This window comes from Scomber scombrus, chromosome 12 (genome assembly GCF_963691925.1).
Source record: "Scomber scombrus chromosome 12, fScoSco1.1, whole genome shotgun sequence".
Classification (NCBI taxonomy): Eukaryota; Metazoa; Chordata; class Actinopteri; order Scombriformes; family Scombridae; genus Scomber; species Scomber scombrus.
In genome coordinates, this window is record NC_084981.1 from 10,437,106 (window position 1) to 10,459,587 (window position 22,482).

A 22,482-nucleotide genomic window follows, 5' to 3' on the forward strand; every position below is an offset into this window, starting at 1 on the left:
GTTGCTAATGACTCCATATTAAGTATGGTACACCTCATTTATGCATTGTTTAGTCATCTTTTTTCATTTGAAAACAATTTTGTTAACGGAGTGTCTATTTGCACCCCTGGTACAAATAGCCTCGGCCACACAGCTGAGCTATTTGCACCCTAGACGTATAACAACGTGAAAACATGGCGATATTCATCTTCCACGCCAGCAGAAAAGGGCGAATTTAATAATAATAATAATAATAATGCATTCTATTTAATTTAATTAATTTTAGTGTGAGACAGAGTATGCCACTCTGAATAGGTGTGTTTTCAGGCGGGATTTAAAGGTGGAAACAGAGTCCGAAGTGCAAATGTCTGGTGGGAGAGAGTTCCAAAGGCGGGGGGCAGATCGGCTGAAAGCTCTTGACCCCATGGTAGTTAAGTTGGCAGATGGGGCAAAGAGCTTGTTGGCAGAGGGGGATCGGAGAGTTCGGGAGGGTGTGTAGATGTGAATCAGTTCCGAGAGATATGATGGTGCCAAGTTGTGAAGGATCTTGTAAGTGAGGAATTTAGAAAGGTTTCATCTCTAATGTTTGTTCTAAAGACATTTCTGGCGGGAAAGTTGTATTATATTTTCATAATCTTTCCTCAGTGAATGTATACAAGCGTCAGTTTATCAGTCAGAAATTATTTGTCGGCAATAGCTATCTTCCGTATTAGCAAACATATTGGGCTGTCACATCGCTGTGTAGGACCGTAGCGGTGGCGTAATGGGTAGCATGTCTGTCATTAGTGTATGAGACTCGGGTTCGAGTCTTTGCAGCAACAGTTATATATTGATAATGGTTTAAGCGGAAAAACTCTGCATTTTCATAACTTTGTTAAGTAAATGCATACAACCCGAAATTATCTGAATTTACAACCTTCAGTTTGTTATATGATGGAAATCAAATCTTGACAGACAAGTCTGTGGTTGCCATGGATACCAAATACATTTCAGACCTCTCAAGTCCCAGGCATTGGCTGTGAGACACGCATTTCAAGCTGCTCACACGCCATACCTGACATTTTTTTCACACAGGGAAGTGATAGATCTCACCGGAGGCGGATATAAATTATTATATAATATACAGAATAGAACAGCAACGTATATTTATCCTGCTGTCCCGGTGGGATACGGGAGTCTTCTGCATATCTCCACATGCTCCCCTCCGACACTCAGTCCCGCAGGTTACTTAATGCACTCCTAATTGTACTGGGGTGCAAATAGCATACATTGATATTTGCACCAAGACGGGTGCAAATAGAACACTTTGCTATATATACCAGGGTACAAATAGCATCCACTTCTAATTGTACTGGGGTACAAACAGCATTCATTGATATTTGCACCAGGGGTGCAAATAGCCTTTGCCTTTTGTTAAACCTGACATCAAAATCATGAACAGTTATTATTTTTGCTCTGATGTCAATTATCTGTTTTCATTTAACCAGTTTGTGTCCTCAATCTCAATATACTTCTGTATGTGCCATGGGCAGAGCTTGGCATAGGCCTAAAAATGGCCATACTTTTCCACGCTTCATCATCTGTGGTTTATGTCAGACCAAGACAGTCATCTGGAAAGGTCAACGCTTCGGTAAAAGATTTAAATCACCCAACAGAAGAAAGATTCACCTTGACAGGCGGAACCTGAAAACTGGTAAATAAGAATACAAACAGAGACTCATTCCTCTTCGCTTTAAGCAAGGACAAAGGGACCATTGCATTTCAAAGTGGATGCCATAGGTTATGACGCTTCAAAGAGACAAATCTGCATATTTCATCATTCATCTTAATCAAATATTTCTTCGCTTTACATGTGAATTATGTTAGAAATTGTGTTTTCTTTCGTCAGTAGAAAGAGTCTGACTACTTAACTGATTGTGTAATCATCATATGGGGAGATGTGTGTTTGCAATCTTACCCTTTCAGATGTACTAATTGTTTTTTTCATCTCTAAAATAAAATGATCTTGGCACGGCTGCTAGCTTTAGCCTGTTACTAAATACAACTTGACAGGGTTAGTGTGGAAAAACAAACTGTTGGGTTTAGTTTTGGCACTGGAATAAATTCACATATGGCGGTGCTATTCTTTGATGAATATCTGTAGGGTTTTGTTGCTCTAAATTAATCCAATTGTGAGCTGGTAGTGAAATGTTTTCCTTTTTTTTTCATTTGTCATTTTATTATATTAATGTAGTGGCCACATCTTTTGATGAATGCAGGAACTAAAGCACATATTCAGCTGCTTTTGAGGACAAATGGGACCTTTGAAAAAATCCTTTCTCTTTACTGTTTATTAATATACATAAAAAGATGAATGTGAAATAGGGAATCTTACAGCGTGGCCTATGTATCATAATATATTTGCTCAGAGAAGTAAAGAATAATGGAACTATTTTAAGCTATGAAGCCATACTTGAAAAATATGTCTCCCGCAAAGTGCTACAAAGCAAGAACTATTACAAGGCGGTTACTTTTTATAATGTTATTGAAAAAGACAGCCATAAATATGTGTAGGTTGTTGCTGTTTAGCTCATGTCTGTTTTGTATTGTGTATGTTTATGCATCACTGCACTACAGTGGTTGGTGGGATATTATTGATTCCTACTATTGATCCAAATGTGGTTTTGTGTTTGGTTTTGTCATAATTTAAGTCAAATGTACTGAAAACTTTCATGTTGAGTTGTCCTTGTTGTTGAGACATAACTGAGTCACAGTCGGCAATGTGCTCTAACTTCACACAGAATGAGACCAGAATAAGTCCATATTTTGCAACTTCCACTCTAAATCACTGGTATCAAGTCGTAAATAGTCGTCAAGCTTAAATTATTCAATGCTTTTGACAGAATACAGATTCATAGTCTGAAACAAAATTTGATGTGTGGAGTAGCTTCAGTCCTTGGGAGAATTCCATAAACGTCAGTGGAAGGGCAGGCCCGATCAATCCACCATCGTTTGGATATTCATGCGCTGGAGATTATTAAGCAGTGAGCTCTACATGTACCTATGAATTCACAGTCCGTTCTGCTCTTCCCTCAGGCAACATATGCAAACCATGGCTGTTATGGACATCAAGTCCAAGCATTAAGTACTAATAGGCCGTCATGTTCATTGGTGCAACCGTACATGATAGAATTTTCTCCAGCAGCCTCTGTTGTGATTGTGATCTGTGGTTGAAAAAGTGGGCTCCAATCCAGGATGTGTATAATGCCTTTTTTTAGAGGTCAACAGAGGAGTACATTCTGTGTGTGTGTGTGTGTGTGTGTGTGTGTGTGTGTGTGTGTGTGTGTGTGTGTGTGTGTGTGTGTGTGTGTGTGTGTGTGTGTGTGTGTGTGTGTGTGTGTGTGTGTGTGTGTGAGAGAGAGAGAGAGAGAGAGAGTGTGTGTGTGTGTGTGTGTGTGTGTGTGATTATCCATTTTGCATGCAAGCTGGACCGCCGTTCATAATGGAGTTCTGTGGACCCAACCTGCATTAGCATTGCAGGAATTTGGCTACATATTGCAGTAAATTGCTCCTCTTGGGAATGAAAAGGCAAAGCAGTAGAGGTAGACGGTGAACAGTAGGTAGGTGTCCTACAGCAGCTGCAGTTTACTTATATACAATTGTCCAACATTTACTTAAAGCGGTTAAAAACTGAATTCTTCTGCTGTGGTTTTTATACAGTAATAGCTCATTAAACAGATATATTATGCTCAGTGTGCTTTAAGACAAAGGGAAATTAAATAAAGGCCTCACAAAAAAACTGGATTTCAACTTCTTGGGTGGCATTTTAGCTCAGTCATTGTTTATTTAGTGCTCAATGGGACTGATAAATGCTACAGTGGTTTTGTCTAATTTCTCAGTCTGTGTGAACATGCTTTGACTGTTATTTCTCTTTCTTTCTCTTTCACAGGCCTTCCCATGTATATCCACAGGAATCTACGGTAAGCCTAATCTCTCCTGTTTTGTTTAATTGACTTACATACATGTTTTACCATAACAACCTGTACACATTACCACGGTCTACATGCCTCATGTTGCAAATCTCATCTCAGTGGCTGTATGTTAATAATTCTGCATTAAGGGAGAACACAAAATAATGTAATTAAATATTTATCTTTGAAGGAGAAAACAGAATGTTCAATCATACCAACAAGTTCACCTTATACCATGTTGCACAAAGACACAACCTAGTATAAGGTGAACAAAATAGAGACCATGAACAATGTTTGTGCTCCCTCGTGGGACGAGGCCTGATATGCAGCAAAGCATTGCTGGCAAAGAGCTAGTGTGCTCATTAAACAAAGTCACATTGAATACATGCCAAACTTGTTGATATGCACAGTCTTTGAAGTTATAATGGCAGAAGATGTTAGATGTGGGGAAACTACTGAAGTTTATGAAATGTTTTAAATTGCCTCTACTGAGAACTAATAATTATTTTTTCACCATTCTTACACACTACACAGTATTTGTTCGCCTTTGAATTTGCGCACAAACTGTAATAATCATAGTAGGTCCAAATAAGCAAGTGTTAATTAGCAAACAGATTTATCTTGGTTGTCACTTGTGTTGTCATGATACCAAAATTATGACTTTGATATCTTGATACCGATACTGAAATGATACCACTGCAAAAGCTAGAATATCAGGAAAAGTTATGGAATTATATTTTAGATGACAGAACATGGAACTTAGAATTCTTTGTTTTTTTATTAGCTACAAAAACTGTAAACCCCTTCACTTTAATCAGCAGGTGATAAGTATGACACAGGAACTACTTGGGTCTTGATGAGTTGTAGCATTTATTCATTGACAAACAGCCTAAACTGTACACACACTACACTGCTACATTCACAGCTATACTGCTAAATCTATGTTCTGCTCTGGCTGCTGCAGACTCTATGTCACATACTGTACATGCTCTCTCTCTCTCTCTCTCTCTCTCTCTCTCTCTCTCTCTCTCTCTCTCTCTCTCTCTCTCTCTCTCTCTCTCTCTCTCTCTCTCTCTCTCTCTCTCTCTCTCTCTCTCTCTCCTCCTCTCTCCCCCTCTCTCTCTCTCTCTCTTTCTCTGTGGACCACACACTCGCTATGCACACAACCTACACACTGATAAATAATTACAAATAATGCCATATTTCGCTCCAAGTGTCTGCTATGTCAACTGTGCCTGCAGGGAGTAGAAGCAGAGCGCTGCACATACTCATTGCCCTGCTGTTGCACATTATGCTACTTAAAGGAGATTGGGTATAGTACTGTTTTAAACGGCAGGGTAATGCAATATATTTCTAGTATCTGTATACTGTGCAACACTAGCTGTCACTAACAATAAGTCAGCAGCAATGTGGTTTCATAATATCAAATATAACTCTGGTAATCTTAAGAATAATTTCATATGACCAAGAAAGCAATTCTGCACACTACAGTGTTTTCACACTGTTTAAATAAAAGCCAGTGTAAGTCGCAAACTGTTAAATATGATCAGGGACCTGTAATTGTTTGGGCAATCATCTCGTGAGGGTTGTTAGGTGCTCTGATCCGTCTCTATGATCATATAACAGCCAAGGAAATAAAGACTATTTTACAAGACCAGGTGCTCTCTATGGTGCAAATACTGCCCCCACAAACAGAGCACATGTACAAAGATAATAATGTCCCAGTGTACAATGTAAAACTAATTCAGAAGTGTTTTTTTAGACACTAATGTGAACTCGTAATGCTTCCATGGCTTCCCCAGTCAACAGAACTAAACATTAAATCTTTATGGGGTTTATATCTCCATCATCACTGAAAGAGGCTTTCCTTCATGAAAAAAAAGTAATCTATCTCTAAAACATGTCTGGACACAAACCCAACAAGTACTGGAGCTGTTCTGAAGCCAAAAGGTATTGCTTGCTCTGTTCAGATGCTTGACAATTCATATAATTTTAGACGTTTCTTTCGTTTGAACTGCTCTGTGTAGCTTTCTGAGTTATATTTTTGGTGCTGTATATAGTTGATAATGAGGTTCACCTCAGACATCATATTCTGTGATATCCTGCCTGTGTAATGGTGTTGAGGCTTTGTTCTAAATAGTATTGCCAGCCTTTTAAATACTATAATACCTTGGGGTTAATTTACTACACCTACTGCAAATTACTGTCATGGCTGCAAAATAATTTTGCATCACGGCATGTTTTCAATTTAGCAGGGTATTTTCTAACACTGGTGGTGTAAATGAGCACAGCCACAGTTCTTTAAATTATCTGCCACTAATAAAGACTTGATGCTGAGCTGTTTAAAAAAAAAAAATGTTTTATTGAATCTTCTATTATCATAAAGGCAGAGAACAAAAATCTAAAAATGTAAAACAGCACAGACAAAGAAAACAAAGACAAAAGAAAAAAGAAAGGGACAAAAAAGAAAAAAAACAAAAAGGCACATGTGTAAAATATTGCAAATCATTTCGAGTGAGCTATCACAACATCGGACCTTATCTCATATGCTTCATATGAACACTCTAGATAAGATGGCAGATATATTCACATTCACATATTCACGAAAAGGTGTCCACATTTTGATGAGGTTGGCTGTCTTGGAGTGTACTAGAAAAGTCAGGAGGTCCAGCTCCATTATTATCGTATTCCAGCCAGAGATCTTGGGAGCCTTACAGGAAATCGACAGAAAAAAAAATTTCTTGCACAGAATATGAGGACATTAAACATTTTTCTCTGATGTACATTATATGAACATGTTCTGCTTATTGTAATCTCTTAGCTGAAATAACGAAAGAGGTAATTTCTGGATACATCATTTTTCTGTCTGGTTAACGGTCAAAGATGTCCCTGAAGGAAAAGATACTCTTCGAATTCTAACGTTTGAAACCTGAATCTAAGACACCTGACACAAAGTCAGGTTTATTAACAAGTGGAGCAAGAGTGGATATTAATCAAGATCGTACTGCCCCCCCAGCCTTAACTTGTACTAATTATTGTTATTGGGTTATTGCAACAATCTCTGACAGATTCCAGTTTTAAAATGCTGTTAAAATGCTGTCATGTAACCTTCTTCCCACAAAAAGGAAAGTTACATAATAATTGTTAATAACAATATCTAAATGTAAATCCTTTTTTTCAGCAGCATTTGAAAACGTACCAGAGAGTCCGGGTGACAAAGCATCTCCACATACAGCATTTCATACATTTATTAGTGAAGCCCAGTGTGTGCACTCAAGAGAGACTTTGCACTTATAAATCAGTTGTTTATAATTATGGACTCTTTGCTAGATAGAAAACGTCCCTCTTGGGATATTGAACATTTTCCACCCGTCACTTCTGTGATTCACACAGTTTACTGCACACAACTCCTCATCATCTCCTCTCATCATCTCTCTCTGCAATAGCATCTTGTTTACTGCCACCTGTCTATGCACACATCTTAAGATGGCGATTACTGAAGTGCTAATGATAAGCTGTATCTCTCTCTTACTCTTTTCTGTATGTTCGAGTCTTGCATAGGAAATTCCTGCAGCAAAAGTACTGTAATAATCTAAACATGCATTTTCTCTAATTTTCCCAGCACAAAAGTTTGATGGAGATCTAAAGTAATTATGAGCAATTGTTAGTGCTCATAATTAAAATAAAATAAAACACCTACAATTTCTCAGTAAACTCATTGGTGTCCGATGTGTGTAGTGCCTGACTCGTTAGTGTCTGACTCATTAATGCCTTAAAGACTGTTCCAAATCTTCAGTAAATTAACTCAAATGACGCACAGCACGAAATACCAGTAAAGTCTATTTTAAAACATAAAAATACATTTGAGTATGACAGTGATAACACTTTTGCAGGCTATAATTAAAGAATTAAATTTATAAATTTTACATAATGGTCCATTTTCAAAACGGTTATCTGACATTGTGGAGTAAAATAGCCCAGTTGTAAAGATACTTAACAAAGGCAGCCCAAATGCATGCATGAAGGATGGGGGTCACTGTACTGCACGCTGCTGACGAGGGCACTGCTTACTGCTGTTCACTGTGGTGCTGTATGCTGCATTGCCAGTGGGAGCCCATCATACCACTCCACCAGCAGCCCTTTACATCAAAGGGATAGGCTGTGCAGAGCCAAGCATGCAGCAGAGGGGAGGAATTAAACCCTGTTCAATAAATAAACAGCTTAGCGCTTCCCATAACTGCATCTCCACAGAACAATACAGCTGATTAAGACTGAAGATCTTCACATAGCAGAGGGCAAATAGAGGAGGGATTTTCAAAGGATGTACAGTATAGAACGGTGCTGTGATGTTATTCTCTATCGCTCCTCCCTGTGCCCCCTGAGAACCGCCATATTCTGAAAGCGGCCCTGCTCTCTTGTCAGGCCTTTTGACATTTTTTGTACATTTAAGATAACCTTTAAGGTCAACGCCCATTTCAGCAATGTAAACAAAAGCTTTTAAGTTTGAAAGGCACATCTTTCCGATCTCTCTCTTTCGCCCTCTGTCTTTCTGTGTGTGTCTCTCTATCTGCCTCTGTCTCTGTAGAATACATAGATATAGCCATAGTTTTATATATATATGTTTTCATGGCTGTGCAACCAGGTACTATACTAATGCACACGTGCTTGACCCATTTCTACACTGGAATTGTAGTAGGAAAACAAATCCTGTGCTCCCAACATTGTGACAAAGAGGAATCAGGAACAAGTTATCAGAGGCCTTTGTAGTGAGAAAAACAGATTTGTCAGGGAAGTTAATGCTAATTGACACTCTCTCTCACGCCTCCATATTCCAGGAGACTCAGTCACCATTGACAGATGATGGCAGAACAGGGAGGTTGGGTGTAGCAGGGGTGCGCAGGGGGTACCTTCGACGCTTGGAAAGAAAAATGAGGGCTCACAGTGCGCTGACAGTCCAATCCCTCAGTCCGGCCCATTAGCCACAACAGAATTTCTGCACGGATAGTGTGTCGGAGGTACCACCCATAAACAAACTGGTGCCCACCGTGGGCCACAGGGTCACCCAGCATGATAGAGGTTATTAAGTGCTGCTCCTGTTTGCACATCAATCACAGCCATGTGACCCGAGTTTAAATGGATTATTCCTTCCAAGGAAGAGACACCTCTCAATGTCTCACAAGATCAGTGCCAAAAGTCCAACTACCTAGATTTAGGGAGGTCATTTGCTCTTTTTTTATTTAATTTTTTTTATCCTTTCCTCTTTCGTCTTTCCTCTCATACATCCTTTTGTCTCTTGTAGTCCTTTTTTTTCTTCTTCTTTCTTACACATTGACACATGAACATGCTCACACACACAGTCAGGGATACTTGCTCAAGCAAAGCCACATACATAAAAATCCCATTTCAAGATGCATTGTGGATAATTTAGCCTTGTGGAGATCACATCAGTTGGTGCTGAAAGAGCACTTTCCAACAGCCTTGTAATGAGCTGTACAGTTTAGGGGCGTCTGCTAAGATCAATCTTAGTACTAAGCAGAGGACTCACTGGCACGATGCAAAAGCAAGGACATGAACATTAAGTCTACTATTTACCTGACAGATGCCATGGCACACATGCATTTATAACCCTATCAAAACAATCAGAGGCCCTCAACACAGCTGTACCGCTGCTCGTCTTAGGACAAATATCTCCCTGTTTACTGCTCACCCTCCACCTTTGGCTCATCTGTCTCTGTGACGGATCTGAGGATTGTTGACAGAGTAGTTTCAGCACTGACTGGTGGCTATGGAAGATATGCGGATGTAATCCACCCAAGCTCTACTGGTATGTCCACGCTGCCATTCTACTGTACTGTCCAGATCAAAGGTGTCAAGCAGCTAAGATTTTTTTCCTCCAGCCGGCATCATGCTCTGGCTCTCCTCATCCCTGTCTAGGATTAGGAAGGTTGGAGACATTCATGGTAGGTTATCTTTCGAAAGTGATGGCTTGCTGCTAGCTTGCCAGCGATGGCCCGGGCAAGTCCCCCCTTCTCTTAAAACCCAGGGTTTACTACAGGGAGCTTAGCCCAGCTGGGTTGGGAATTTCAAGGTACACAGGAGCAACATGCGGTATCAGTGGGTAGCAGAGAGTGTGCTCAGAGGGAACAGGAGCTTCGTAGCCCATTTACTGAGTCACACAGTGTGCATTGTACTCAACACTAGCCTTGCTCTACCATTTTCATGGATGATAAGCCAAATGTAAAAATACTTCCCACCCACAGGACAATATATTTAGGACTTTGAAAAACTTGGTTGAGCGTTAAACCTTTCCATATCAGTGTTCAGAATGTTTTTTTAACAAGTGAAATACCAGGTGTTAATTTTAGCATGTAGGACAAAGCATGGCATCACCTATATTGAATGTTTCCAAGGAAGGTCATCATCTGTTGTGCCACAGAGGCTGCTCTCTTTCTTCCTACCTCTTTTTCTGCCTGTCTTCCTCACATAGCACCCTCCCATCCCTCTTTGTCTCTGTCTCCTTCTGTGGGCTGCAAAGTCGGTCATGGTCACAGCCCTGCTATGTCCCAGTGTTAGTATAGAGAGGAGCTCCGGGCCATTTGACACCCACGCTTTGGCGTCTAGAGTCCTGGGGCGCTACTCTGTCCTCCACCCCGGGTCACCTCACCTCTCCTCTGGGCCCTGATGGGGTGACAGCCCTTCCCCTCCTCCCTTTCCAGATGAATACACAGCACTGCTGCCCTCAACTAGAGCAGCCCTCAACTGTGCTGCGCTTAATGATTTCCCCTTGCTGCCCACGCCACAATCAACTAATCTACTTTGTATTATAAAGTACAATAATGATGTGCTTGTGTGTTATAACAAGGGTCCTCAGAGACAACAGTCAAAATGTCACAGATATTAAAAAGTTAAATATGCCACATTTTTTATATATTTTTAAAAGATGTAAAAAGCAGTATGTATTTAGCAAGCAGTGTGTCTAAATGTTTTGTAAAGAACTTTCAAAAGCAGATAAAATCAGCATTTTGTGGGATTTTTTGTTGATCTTTTTTTTCTATTGTAGATTTCCCATGTTTACTGTTTGCCTTTTTAATACCTTTGGTGAATTTACGGATACCGTAGGCCTTAGGCTATATGCTGCTTCAAGGTAGACAGCTCATCAAAATGAATGACAAGTGCTGAGACATGAACTTGACCAACTACAATTGAAGAGATGGATCTGAGACTAATAATACAATCCCAGCCTCAAGGGGAGAAAAGATGTACTTTGTGTTTTTGTAGAATTCAGCCAGCTTATGTTTATCAAAACCAAAACAACATACTCTTACAAAAATCAGTAAGTTCTCCAAAGAAAGAAAAAAATACTAGTTATTATAAACTAAAATAGCAGTATAAGCCCACTCAGGAAAAACAAATCTGGTGTGGTGTGCAGTATGTGAATATAGCAAATATATTTGCAAACAAAGAATGGGAATGTATCATACCACAGACATGTTTTCAACTTGTTGATTTACCTCCCCTCACTTTATCAGCTACTTCTCACTCCTTATCACTGGAGAAAAACACCTTAGCTAAACAAGTTTGTTGTGAAAGTTAACTCAGTGAATTTAGAATATGAAAGAGTTGCCATGCTGCCAGAAGAGAGAGCAACGAGCTTGCTTGTTCTTAAAGAAAAAGTTTCCCCCTAAGGCAAAGTGCACATTTATATTATTTTTCCTACGTTCTTGTTCAGTGGATATTTCAGAAAATGAACTTCTTTTCCAAGTGTCACAGTTCAAGATAGGATTGTCTGTGATGTAAACTGAAAGCTTTTTCATTATGAACTGAATAAACTACATGCATTTTTGAGCTCTAACATCCAAAGCAGTGGCTTTTACTCTGGCTTTCTAGCTTTATATACATATCATACACATATATATATATATATAAAATAAAGAAAACCCATAAAGCTATATTTCTTAAAAGTCATCCAGGGTCTTGTGCAAGTGTTTATAAAGGTGTTTTACATATGCCTAAGAGAGGGGCCAGAGACTCTGTCTCTTGGTTGCATCAGAGATTAGAGTGGGCTCTCTTTTTCTTCATATTAACAAAGGTCCTACATGCCCGAGATCATAGGAATAAAATATGTGAATTCTGTTTTAAGATGAATATTCCCCTTGGCATAACTCACTAGGCTGACATGGAGACATGGATGAAAACGTACCTTTCATTTAAAAGGAAATTAAACCAACTCTTCTTTCTAATATAATTTGATCCCGCATTTAATTGTTGCCTAAAATTAGTCAGAGGTGTGAAATGATTGGGTAGACTTGCCTCGCGGTCTTCTCATGTCAGATTGTGATTATCTAACTTTATACTTTGTGGTTATGGTCCAAATTCATTGTGGTCACTGAACCCATAACTACTATTGCAGTCCTCATCACTGGATGTACTATGCAAACGTTACGTAAGCGCATTTTGCCACCGTAACCCTTTTGCTCACATGGCATGTGCCATAGCCCCTCTCCCCCACCCACCTCCTCCCCTCTTTCTGGATGCTGTGCTCTGCTTGGTGATGAAGTAGAGGAGCCTTCAGCAGAAATAACACTGCACCACCTGAGTCCTCATCAGCGGCGGTGCGCTGCACATATCCCATCAGTGTGCCTCACTAAGACAAATCTCCCTGAGCCGGCCATATTCCCTGCATAGGACAGAGCCGAGCCAAGCAATGCAGGGACCCTGGAGGGCCCACCATCACTGTGCCTGACACTAGCTCTCCACCTCCTGACAGATTAGCTTTCACTGAGCCCTCCACACAGCAAATGGAGCAAAAGAGAATGAGAGGGAGGTGTTGAGGGGTAGAAGATGTAGAAGTAAAGCACTGAACTTTTTTATTGTGTGTGTACTTGAGCATATAAAAAGAGTCAGCTCAATCAATCTTTTTCAAAAAATCGTTTTTTAAAACGCCTGTAAGTGGATTATGTCAACTGTACTACCAACAGTGCTGTGACTCCTCTAAGTTAGGTGATGAGAAGCGATGATTGAGGGTATTTTATTGTATCATTTTAAACACACTTGGCCAGGCTTATAGAGACAGAAAGGCCAAGTGAGGAGAGGTGAGGAGAGATAAAGGTAGGGGATATTTTGAAGGAGACAAATGATGAGAGAGTTGCAGATGCACTTGAACTGCAGCTGTTGACCTTGAGCTGTTGATGTTGCTGCCGAGCAGAGTTCTTCTGGCGTGCTGTCCCCAGCTGCACTGACCTCTTTTTTCAGCTTTCCATGTAACTCTCTAACACAGTCTTTTTGTCATCTCATTTCCCCCCGGATGTTTACATCTATCCCTCTACCCTCCTGCTATCTTTTTCACTAGTTCTGTGGCTCACCTCTTTTCACCTCTCTCTCCTTTTCATCTCTAACCTAATGTATCTAAAGCCTCACTTGTATCTCTTTTAAGCTGGCATCAAGACAGCACAAACGCAGGCCTTTACTCCTTAAATAATCATTTTCTCATTTATTTCACTTGTTTGCCTACTTCGATGACACCTCACCCGTTGTGTGTGCTCTTCCTAAACAGCTGGTCCTATCTCCGTGGATCTATTTTTCTCAGCTTTCTCGTCTTCCGCACACCACAACATCTGCTTGCCTATGTTACTTGACGTGTGAGTTGGAGTGTCAGTACACCTGCATATGTGTGGAAAAGTATTTCAAAGTGGAAGCATCACCAGACAAAGTGATATCGCTGGAAAGGTTAAGTGTGTTTGGGAGACAAGAGGAGTCAGGTGACCTGCAAACTGATTTGGCATGCTGGATTAGGTTCTGAGCACACATCTCTTGGGGCATCTTTTGAAGGGCAGGAGCTCTGAACGGGCCACGCACTGTCTACAGACACTGCTTAACACAGCCATAGTGTAGGCTGGCTGTCACTGCTAGCTTGTATGCAGCTCACATCCTGCTCCACCCAGGGCTCATAGAGGAGCTCAGCTAGGGCTCAGCAGTACTTCAGCCCATCTCTACTCCTCATTGTAACTCAGCCACTTCTTTCAGGCTGAGGAGGGGGAGTGGAAGAAAAACAGAAAGAGAGAGACATCAACAGTAGTCAGATGGGTGAGAGTTGTGGAAATGAAGTATACAGTATATCTTGACTGTCAAGGCAGTTGATTTAGAGCATTTACAGAATAGTTATTTAGAGGCTTTGACAGCAAGCAGTCTGAGTGCGAGATGAAAGAATTCAGGAAATGTAAGGTTAGATCTCTCTGGCTTTTCATTTTTTCTTTACATCCGCCTTAAGGGGGAAAGGTCGTTGCAGTACTTGTAAGCCTGTTTCTTAGGTCAGAGAATGTTATAGTTGTGGCATTGACCCAGGAAAAGGAAAATATTTGAGAATGTGACCCGTGCAATAACCAACAGGTTACAATTGTGGCATGGCCCTTGTATCAGTTGATGTGGGTTGAAATTGAGGTCTTGACCCCTGTGGTTACAGGAAGATAGTGACTGCTTGTGGTCCCTTATGCAAGTCAGGGGTTACATTATGGAAGGAGGTCTAGATTTCATTCCTGGAGTGGATCACTCAGTAGTGGAAAAAAGGGGACCATATGTGTTTTTTAGCTGCTTGTCTAAACTTTGCATATGGTATACAGAATTAAGGTTGTATCTGCAAAGAAACATCAACCTACCTCTGGGATTCATGCAAAGCCTTGTGAGTAAAATGTTTCAGTCAAGTTTTGTGAAAGACACAGAATACCACAGCCAATGATAATTACTTTGAAATGAAGACAACCAAAACACAACTGTGCAACAGAGTAGCAGATTGTAAGCACTTTTGGTAATGGCATATATACTCTCAAGTTGTAGCAAGGCTCGCTCAAGGGCTTTTATAGTCAATAGCTCACTCTAAGTGTTGGTTCTTGGGAAGTTCTCTCCAGTGGTAGCAAATGATCTCACATCCAACAGAGTCTTCACTTAGTCGTCCTTATTAAAAATTAATCTAATCGTGATCTGTGTGTTTGCAATCGACCGATACATTCTCTTAATGCAGTGTTAAGGTTTCTGAGTTGGCACTACTGTTGTGATTAATACGGTACTTAACCATACTGCTTCTTAGCAACACTGTAAGCTTTACATCATGTTCACCCGATAAAATAGGGCAGTATGAATGGTCACACGTCTAAGTGTAATTTTCTCCATTAATGTAAAACAGCATTCATCTTTTACACCTAAGGTGATAATAAGTGAGAGTGTGAAGACCTATATTTTACACTATATCTGAAATGTCTTGTAATGTGTATGAAGCTATTATCTACACTTTGTAACCCTGCAAATATGTTTGTATGTGTATGCGTTTTCTGGTCTCATCTACCAAAAGACAAGCAGTTTGTAGTGCTTTCCATTGATTTAGGAGAAATACATTTATCTGTGGCGATATCGGTTTGTCTGTCTATTCACCTTTTGGGTTGTGTCTCCCTCTTGCATCTGCATGTTGGATACAACTGGTATTGACACTGTTTGTTTTTTTTCCCCCTAGGTTTTCCCAATGAGCCTGCAGCTGACATCGCTCTGAACACAGTAAAGAACTGGATCGAAGAGAATCCTGATAAGGTAGGACGTGCCTGGGTAATGCATGTTCAACAAATAGCTGTCAATTTTAAACCACTTATCCATTCGTGGAGGCGCTATCTTTTTTTTCTTTTTTTATGCTTTTTTGTTTTTGCTTTTGTTGATTTGTGAGTGGAGATGATTGGAGCACTGCAGAAACACAGAACACTAATTCTCATGCATCTCCACATCAGACAGACATCTCATCCACCTGCATCACTTGATCAACCGTTTAGTTTTTGGTCTGCATGCATATCAAATTAAAAGGCAGTCTGAGACTAATCAGGCCTTAAATGGTCTGTTGACTATTTAATTGGTCTATACTGAGGAGAGCTATTAAACCTAGAAGAAAATAAACACATCAGATGAAATAATCTGAAATTGTTTTTTGGATTAGATCAATTATAATTATGCCTTAGAGTGAAGGCTCAAATAGTCTGTAAAATGCCCAGTCATTCATGCTTACTGATCTGTCTTACCACTACAATTTATTTGGTGGAAAACATATATAAACACAGTCATCTTAAATGAAAAGCATGGGGAACTGCATAATCTGACAAACAAACGATCATCTTCTATTTCAGTTATTAGGTGAGTAGCAAAATAGTAATTATTTGGAATGACCATCACAAAAAGGCATAATTCTGTACATCCATCTTCCCCCGTGGGAAACTGAAATAGATGTGGACATTTTAATTTCAAAGCCACTTTTACTGAAGATTGAGCTGCATGCTGTTGTAAGGGTCCTTACCACAGAGAAGCCAATGTTACCACTGCGTTATTAGGCACTGAGGGAAACAAACAGCGGTGTGCTTCTTTAGAAAGCTGCTACTTTACACTTATTTCTATAAGGCCTTGAACTGATTATCAAGTACTACTCTGAGGCTGTTAAGATTTTATTATTTACTACTAGATACTGTTATGATACTGTGTTTTACTGTATCAATACCTTTATTTGACTGTCTTACAATATGTCAGGACTAATTACCCAGGTCAAACTCCATGCAAACTTGTTTTGATAAACCAAATGAAAGCCAATACCAACTGTCTTCAATACATGTAATTATGAATTAGGTACTACTTAGCAGCATTATCATGCATGACAGGCATTAGAATAGATATTCATCACACTGATATATTCTCATTAACATGATCAAATTTTGTCCAGTTGTCAAGAGGCTGTTTCAGGCTATACAGGACATTTATCAGTTTCTGAGTCAGTGACTGATGGTAACCTCCAGGGGTCATCTCTGTTTACTGTGGCACTGTTTATATCTGTCACCGTGGATTGAGGTGTTTTATAAAGCTCACAGCTTGATGTGCCACAACATCCCTCAGCTGGTGTTATGGATGTTGTGAACAGGCATCCAAATGATACCGAGCTGCTGGATTACTTTGCAGCTGATGTGTTATGTTTGTGGCATTCATTCTCTGCCTGGTGATTGCTGTAACATGTTCTTGGGGAATCCATCAACACTCTGGCATAAAGAAGGTTTTATGTAGCTTATTGCTGACTGTAAATAAGAAGCTAATGTGCAAAGCTGACTTTTGTGGTTGTTGTTATGCCACATCTAGGATTGCTACCTGCTACCTGTACGGAGGCTGCACCGTCGCACATAAAAAGACAATTTTGTGATGAACTGGCTGATAGCTCTCTCTAGTGTAGATAGATCAAGTAGAAAAGATTACAATTCAGGAAGAGGAGTACACTTCTGCGAAGGCTTCCCTAAATGCTATTTGGCAAAGCTCCGCAAGCACAAGCATCCTAAACTCTAACTAAACCTAGAGTGAGTAAGCTTTTAGCAAGATCAGAGAGAATAAAGTGATACATTTTACCCAGAAGCACAGCAGTATTTCCCTTACATTGGAGAGTCTTCCAATCAAACCACAAAACAACATGCTCTGATGCAGGAGGTCTTCCCTCCAATTAGTGCTTAGTTACTTGGGGTGCATCCCAAAACGGATAAAAAAGGATGCATATTATTTTATGAGTCATGTCATTTTAGTTTTTGCCAGACAGAAATGAAGAATTCAAGCAGAATACAAATAAATGTCTAATAGCATTTCATAAAGAATGGAGCTGCACCATGCCCTTCCTGTTGGCTGTGTTAGTATTTTAGACTCTGTGTTAAATTATGAGCAGAGAATCGCTCCTCTGGTCTTAGAGTTTGCAGTCCATAAAGACATTCAGAATAAAAGGTTGTACTGTAGGTGTTTGGACACACTGTTGTTTTTTTTTTCATTTTCTCAACCTCGCTACACAGGCAATTTCAAAGTGAGGAGATATTGGTTGCTTTACCATAAAAAGCCTCGCATAAGTTCAGCATTGCTACAGTACTTCATATGACATATTGCACACAGTTTTGCAGACTCCAAAGACAGAGTGAGAATGAGAGGGCTGAAGCCTGGTTTATCATGCATGGAACAATAGGACTAGATTGCTCCACTCATTCGCCTCCAGCTTTGTGCACTTGTGCCCGAGGAGCCAGTGTTGTGGGCGTCCGTAGAGACGAGTCATTTCAGGGCCATGATAAGGGCTCTGCTTTTGGGAAGATACAGTGCTATTGTGGCTGAATTTCAGCACAATAGCCTGGCGGAGGATCTAACACACTGGGGTGGCAGAGTGCAGGCTACAGCCCCCCAAGGCAACCTCCTCCATGGACACAGAAACTCTTAACATGATAGTGTTGTATGTGTTTGCTTCTTCTGTGTTGCTGAGTTATGTGTGGCTCTGGCAGGTTGTAGTCACACACACACACACAGCAGTCGGACTATAATTGTCCACTGATTGAAAAGTGCAGAGAAGAGTGTCTAAGGTCTGAGGACACTCACATCAAATAGCTGAGGACTTTGTGTGCATACAGTACAGTGTGAATGTGTATGTGTAAGACAGGGAGAGAGGATAGAATTTTAAAAAGAGGACACTACGTGATTGATTAGCAGTGAGTTTATCTTCAGGGCCAGCACACTGTAGCCCTGATGCACTCACCAGCACACAAAGGGCACCAATGTCAGCATGAAATTCACTGTTAAAAGCACATAGACTTCTATTGTGGAAGAATAAACAACCTCACTGTGGCCAGGGAGAGCAGATCCTTTAATCTACAGAGACTTGAGTGCAGGAATGATTCTTCAGATCACAATAGATGAAAGCGTAAGGGAGGTCAGCCTCTGCTTCCCTGTATCCTCCACATAAATAAATGAAATACAATATGTGTGTATTCATAAACAACAGACCAGAAGGCTGTAATCTCTTCAAAAATGCATAAGGGTTTGCAGAAACAGAGGCAGTGTCAACCCAACACAACCCGTTCTCCATATGGTATCGGAGCAGTTTTCCCCCTGCTCAGTGCACACTCGGCCCTCCACTCGTCTGGCTTTGGTTTATTTCTCATTTTCAGATCTAATTTGATTTAATTCAGGCTTACATAGGTTTAATCTGTAGATGAAAAATGTGGTCTGGCACCTTATTTGGCTGCCACGGATGTGCTCTGGATGGCCAAGCTTTTTAATGAAGCGTTTCGAGGGCCCAGCAGCCGGCATCACTGACACAGTCTGAACACTTGAGACAGATTGGGAGTCTGTAATAAGCTCTGCTGCGCTGTGCTGCTCAGGACAAAATTGATGTGTAGAGATTTCACCTTTCACCATCACTCTGGTTTGGGCTTCAGTATTAAGCACTCCACTGTGCCAATGATGCTCCCAAAACAGGTGTTTACACCCCTTTTCCTGTTCTGTGAATGATCTGTTTACCTTAGCTGCATTTGTCATTTAAGACTCCTGATAATAAATTCCATCTCAAGCCAGTGCTGGAGACTTAACAGTGATTTGTGACAAATGTCAAGTGGGTATTATGAATAAATACAGTATGGTGTACAGTATGTTTTGTGTGAATGTGTTTTCTGTGTCAATGGATATCAGTTAAAGAGGCTGTCTGGGTCTTGGCAGATGGAGCTATAATGTGACAACATTGAGGCATTCATTGTCATTCAGCTGAATAAGATGGATGGTTTCTGTTATCATGGGTATATTGTTCACTTCACCTTCAGAAAATGTGAATTACATTTTTGTGTATTGTGACCAGCTGTACCTCTGCCATGCTAAGCATAGCAAACCACATATATGCTTCCTCTGCATGCTTTATCACCTATGATACACAGCCATTAAAATGGTTATAAATTGCCTCAGAGAACACAAAGAGAATAGAGTGAGTCGGTCCCAACATTTTTTTCGAGTTAGCCTCTGTTCCATTAGCCTCATCCAGAGAGAGTATTTGCATTTAGAATATTTCTTTCATACATATGTCTTTCTAAAAGGTTTAAACATGATAATGCATGTCAAGGTGATATGTTAGAGGTATGTTAAGTGGTATCATTTTAACCAAAGGAAAAGTGATATATTGTTAGTATTCAGCAGTATTTCTCATGAGGTTTTGATAGCAACTGATTGAAGTTGGGAGCTACAATATATTCAGCAGACTCGAAAGATGTATGCGAACAGCCCACTTATGTTCCAGCATGTCCTTATATACAGCAGTTCTGGTCAGATGCTCTTACACAGTTAGACAAAATCGTTTAAATGCTTTTTTCAGCTGTGTGCTTTGACATGTGCTGGGCATTAATGATAAGCGACCACGGAAATCCGAGTGGGCCCAAAAATGTATATTGAGTCTCTGGATTACAGATCAATTTCAGGCTTTTTCATCAGCACTGAAGGATAAACCTTTTTTATTATAGAAGTCAGGGACTCAAACTGGTACTGAGGGCTAAGGGATCAAGCCTGGTAACAAAAGACTTAAATCTGTAGAAACCATAATATCTGGTGCATGTTATCGGAATTCAAACAACAAAAAACATAAAATATTCACATTTGACAAGTAGGAATGTTTAGGTTTGTTGTTTAAAAATGATTTAATAATGATTATCTATAATTAAAATACTTGCTGATTTCACCTCTCATGATTTACAAATCGAGAAATCCCTTTACTTTATATACATTCATATATGAATTGTAACTGGTATTAAATGCATGGATGAAAAGAGGTTCCTTTCTTTCCCTGATGTACTTTATTGGCAGTAGTGTTTTTATTTTTTGCTCTAACTTCAATAAAATGACCAGGGGGTTAAATTCCACTATCCAATAGATCTCTGTTTAGTTAAAATATGGGCAGAGAACCCCAGCAACACATCTTCGTTCAGAGCAATCAAAGAAAACCTCTTTGGGAAAATACTTTGAGAGCTGAAGGTTGCTGGAACAGAGGTTAACACTAAGTGAAGCCGAACTCCAGCTCTCTGTTGCTGCATTGCCTCCTTCGTCTTGTTTTCATTGTCTAGTATCCAATGAAAAGACTTTGCCAAGTGTTGCATCTGCAGCCGAGAGAGGCACAAATTTGCTTCGTGCATGCCTCAAGGACGCTGATGTGCCGCTGATGGTTTGTGCAACTGGCATGGTGTTCAAAGCCAGCCCTGGTCTTTTGAAGTCAGTGTCTAGCCCCTTTGAATCGTCTGCTGTGACTGAGAGCATAAGGGAGATATGGCCTGATCAGGAGCTGAGAGCATGACTAAACACTCGACTCTGCATCCACATACTGTACTGTCTCGTGTGGATGGAGATGTACAGTTTGACCTGAGAGAACTATTCTCTCTCCAAGTACTCTGTCAGACACCTGCAGAGTTGGCTACAGAAATGCTTTAGAGAGAGTGTGTGAATGCCTTATTAGTTGTCTCTGTCAGAGAATTAGTTTTCTGGCACCAATGCTAATGCATGTCATGTAGTCTAATACATTAGTGGCAGCCATTTGGCCCAAGGCAGTAGAATGGGGATTTTATGGCTTTTATGATCTGAGGATTTTATTATCTGCCTCACTCTGGATAATATGATGTGTGCTCTTTGATTCCCCTGACCTCAGGTTGGTATAGTTAAATACTGCTAGTTTCAGTGTTTAAATAGATTTAAGATGATATGGATCCAATTTCTGAATTGGCACTGGTGAAAGTTCTTTCTTAAATGTTTAACTTTCCGCAATTTAAATTATCTACAGAGCCAAAGAAGTTAGATTAAGCGCTTGTGCTGTCAAGATAAAGAAAAGTTTATCATAAGCAGCAAATGCTACAGTATTTTTAATGTTTATCTAAACAGTTTGATTGAGCTCTTGCCTTCAGAGAGAAATCCTCTCTGCACGAATAGGGATTAAGCCTATCATATCTCTATCTTGTCCAAAGACCAAGGTGTTGCTTTACTCCTGGTAATTGCAGAATGATCACATTATTATGTGATGAAAGGTGACTTTGAATTTTCATTTCTGAGAAGAATGAATTGATTCTTCTGTTCATGCTCGGTACCCATTCAGAGTGAGAACAATAAATAATTGAATACATGAAATGTTACTTGTTCGATTGATTACATCTCTCTCTCTCTCTCTCTCTCTCTCTCTCTCTCTCTCTCTCTCTCTCTCTCGTCTCTCTCTCTCTCTCTCTCTCTCTCTCTCTCTCTCTCTCTCTCTCTCTCTCTCTCTCTCTCTCTATCTCTCTCTCAGGAAAGTGATTTTTCAAATAATTGAAAAGTTGTTTGTGATAACAACACATAATATTGTAAATGTAACTGCTGTGGCTGTTATTGATGATTACAGAACCAACAAAAATACTACCTTATGAGATACAGTACTAGAGGTCTGAATAATTTGTCTGAATGGTTATACAGCTCACTGGTACTTGTTGAGGACTATGTAAAACACTTTTACCTTGGTGAGAAAGACCTTGATGTTTAGTTGTACACATGCACTGAGCTCACCAATAGATACAGCCCACCGCACACTGACACATGGACACTGAGATATGATGCCCTCTGAGTTCAGCTCTCTCTATTCGTACAGATACTGTAGTCCCACCTCCATGCTTACTGTGCTGGAACAAGCTATCTTAATGACATGCTAATTGATTTAGTGTAGCACAGATAGCGGTAGGCTGGCACACCGTGATAAAGC

At 40.1% G+C, this 22,482-nt stretch overlaps 1 protein-coding gene across 2 annotated transcripts in view; it reads left to right on the forward strand.

Moving 5' to 3' along the window:
- The window catches only part of macrod2 (mono-ADP ribosylhydrolase 2), a 422,519-nt gene that overhangs the window by 313,782 nt on the left and 86,255 nt on the right, over positions 1-22,482 (forward strand). For both annotated transcript variants that reach the window (XM_062430213.1, XM_062430214.1), the window contains exons 7-8: positions 3,908-3,938; positions 15,430-15,503. In XM_062430213.1, coding sequence (XP_062286197.1) covers positions 3,908-3,938; positions 15,430-15,503 — 105 coding nt within the window. The remainder of the gene's footprint in view (positions 1-3,907; positions 3,939-15,429; positions 15,504-22,482) is intronic.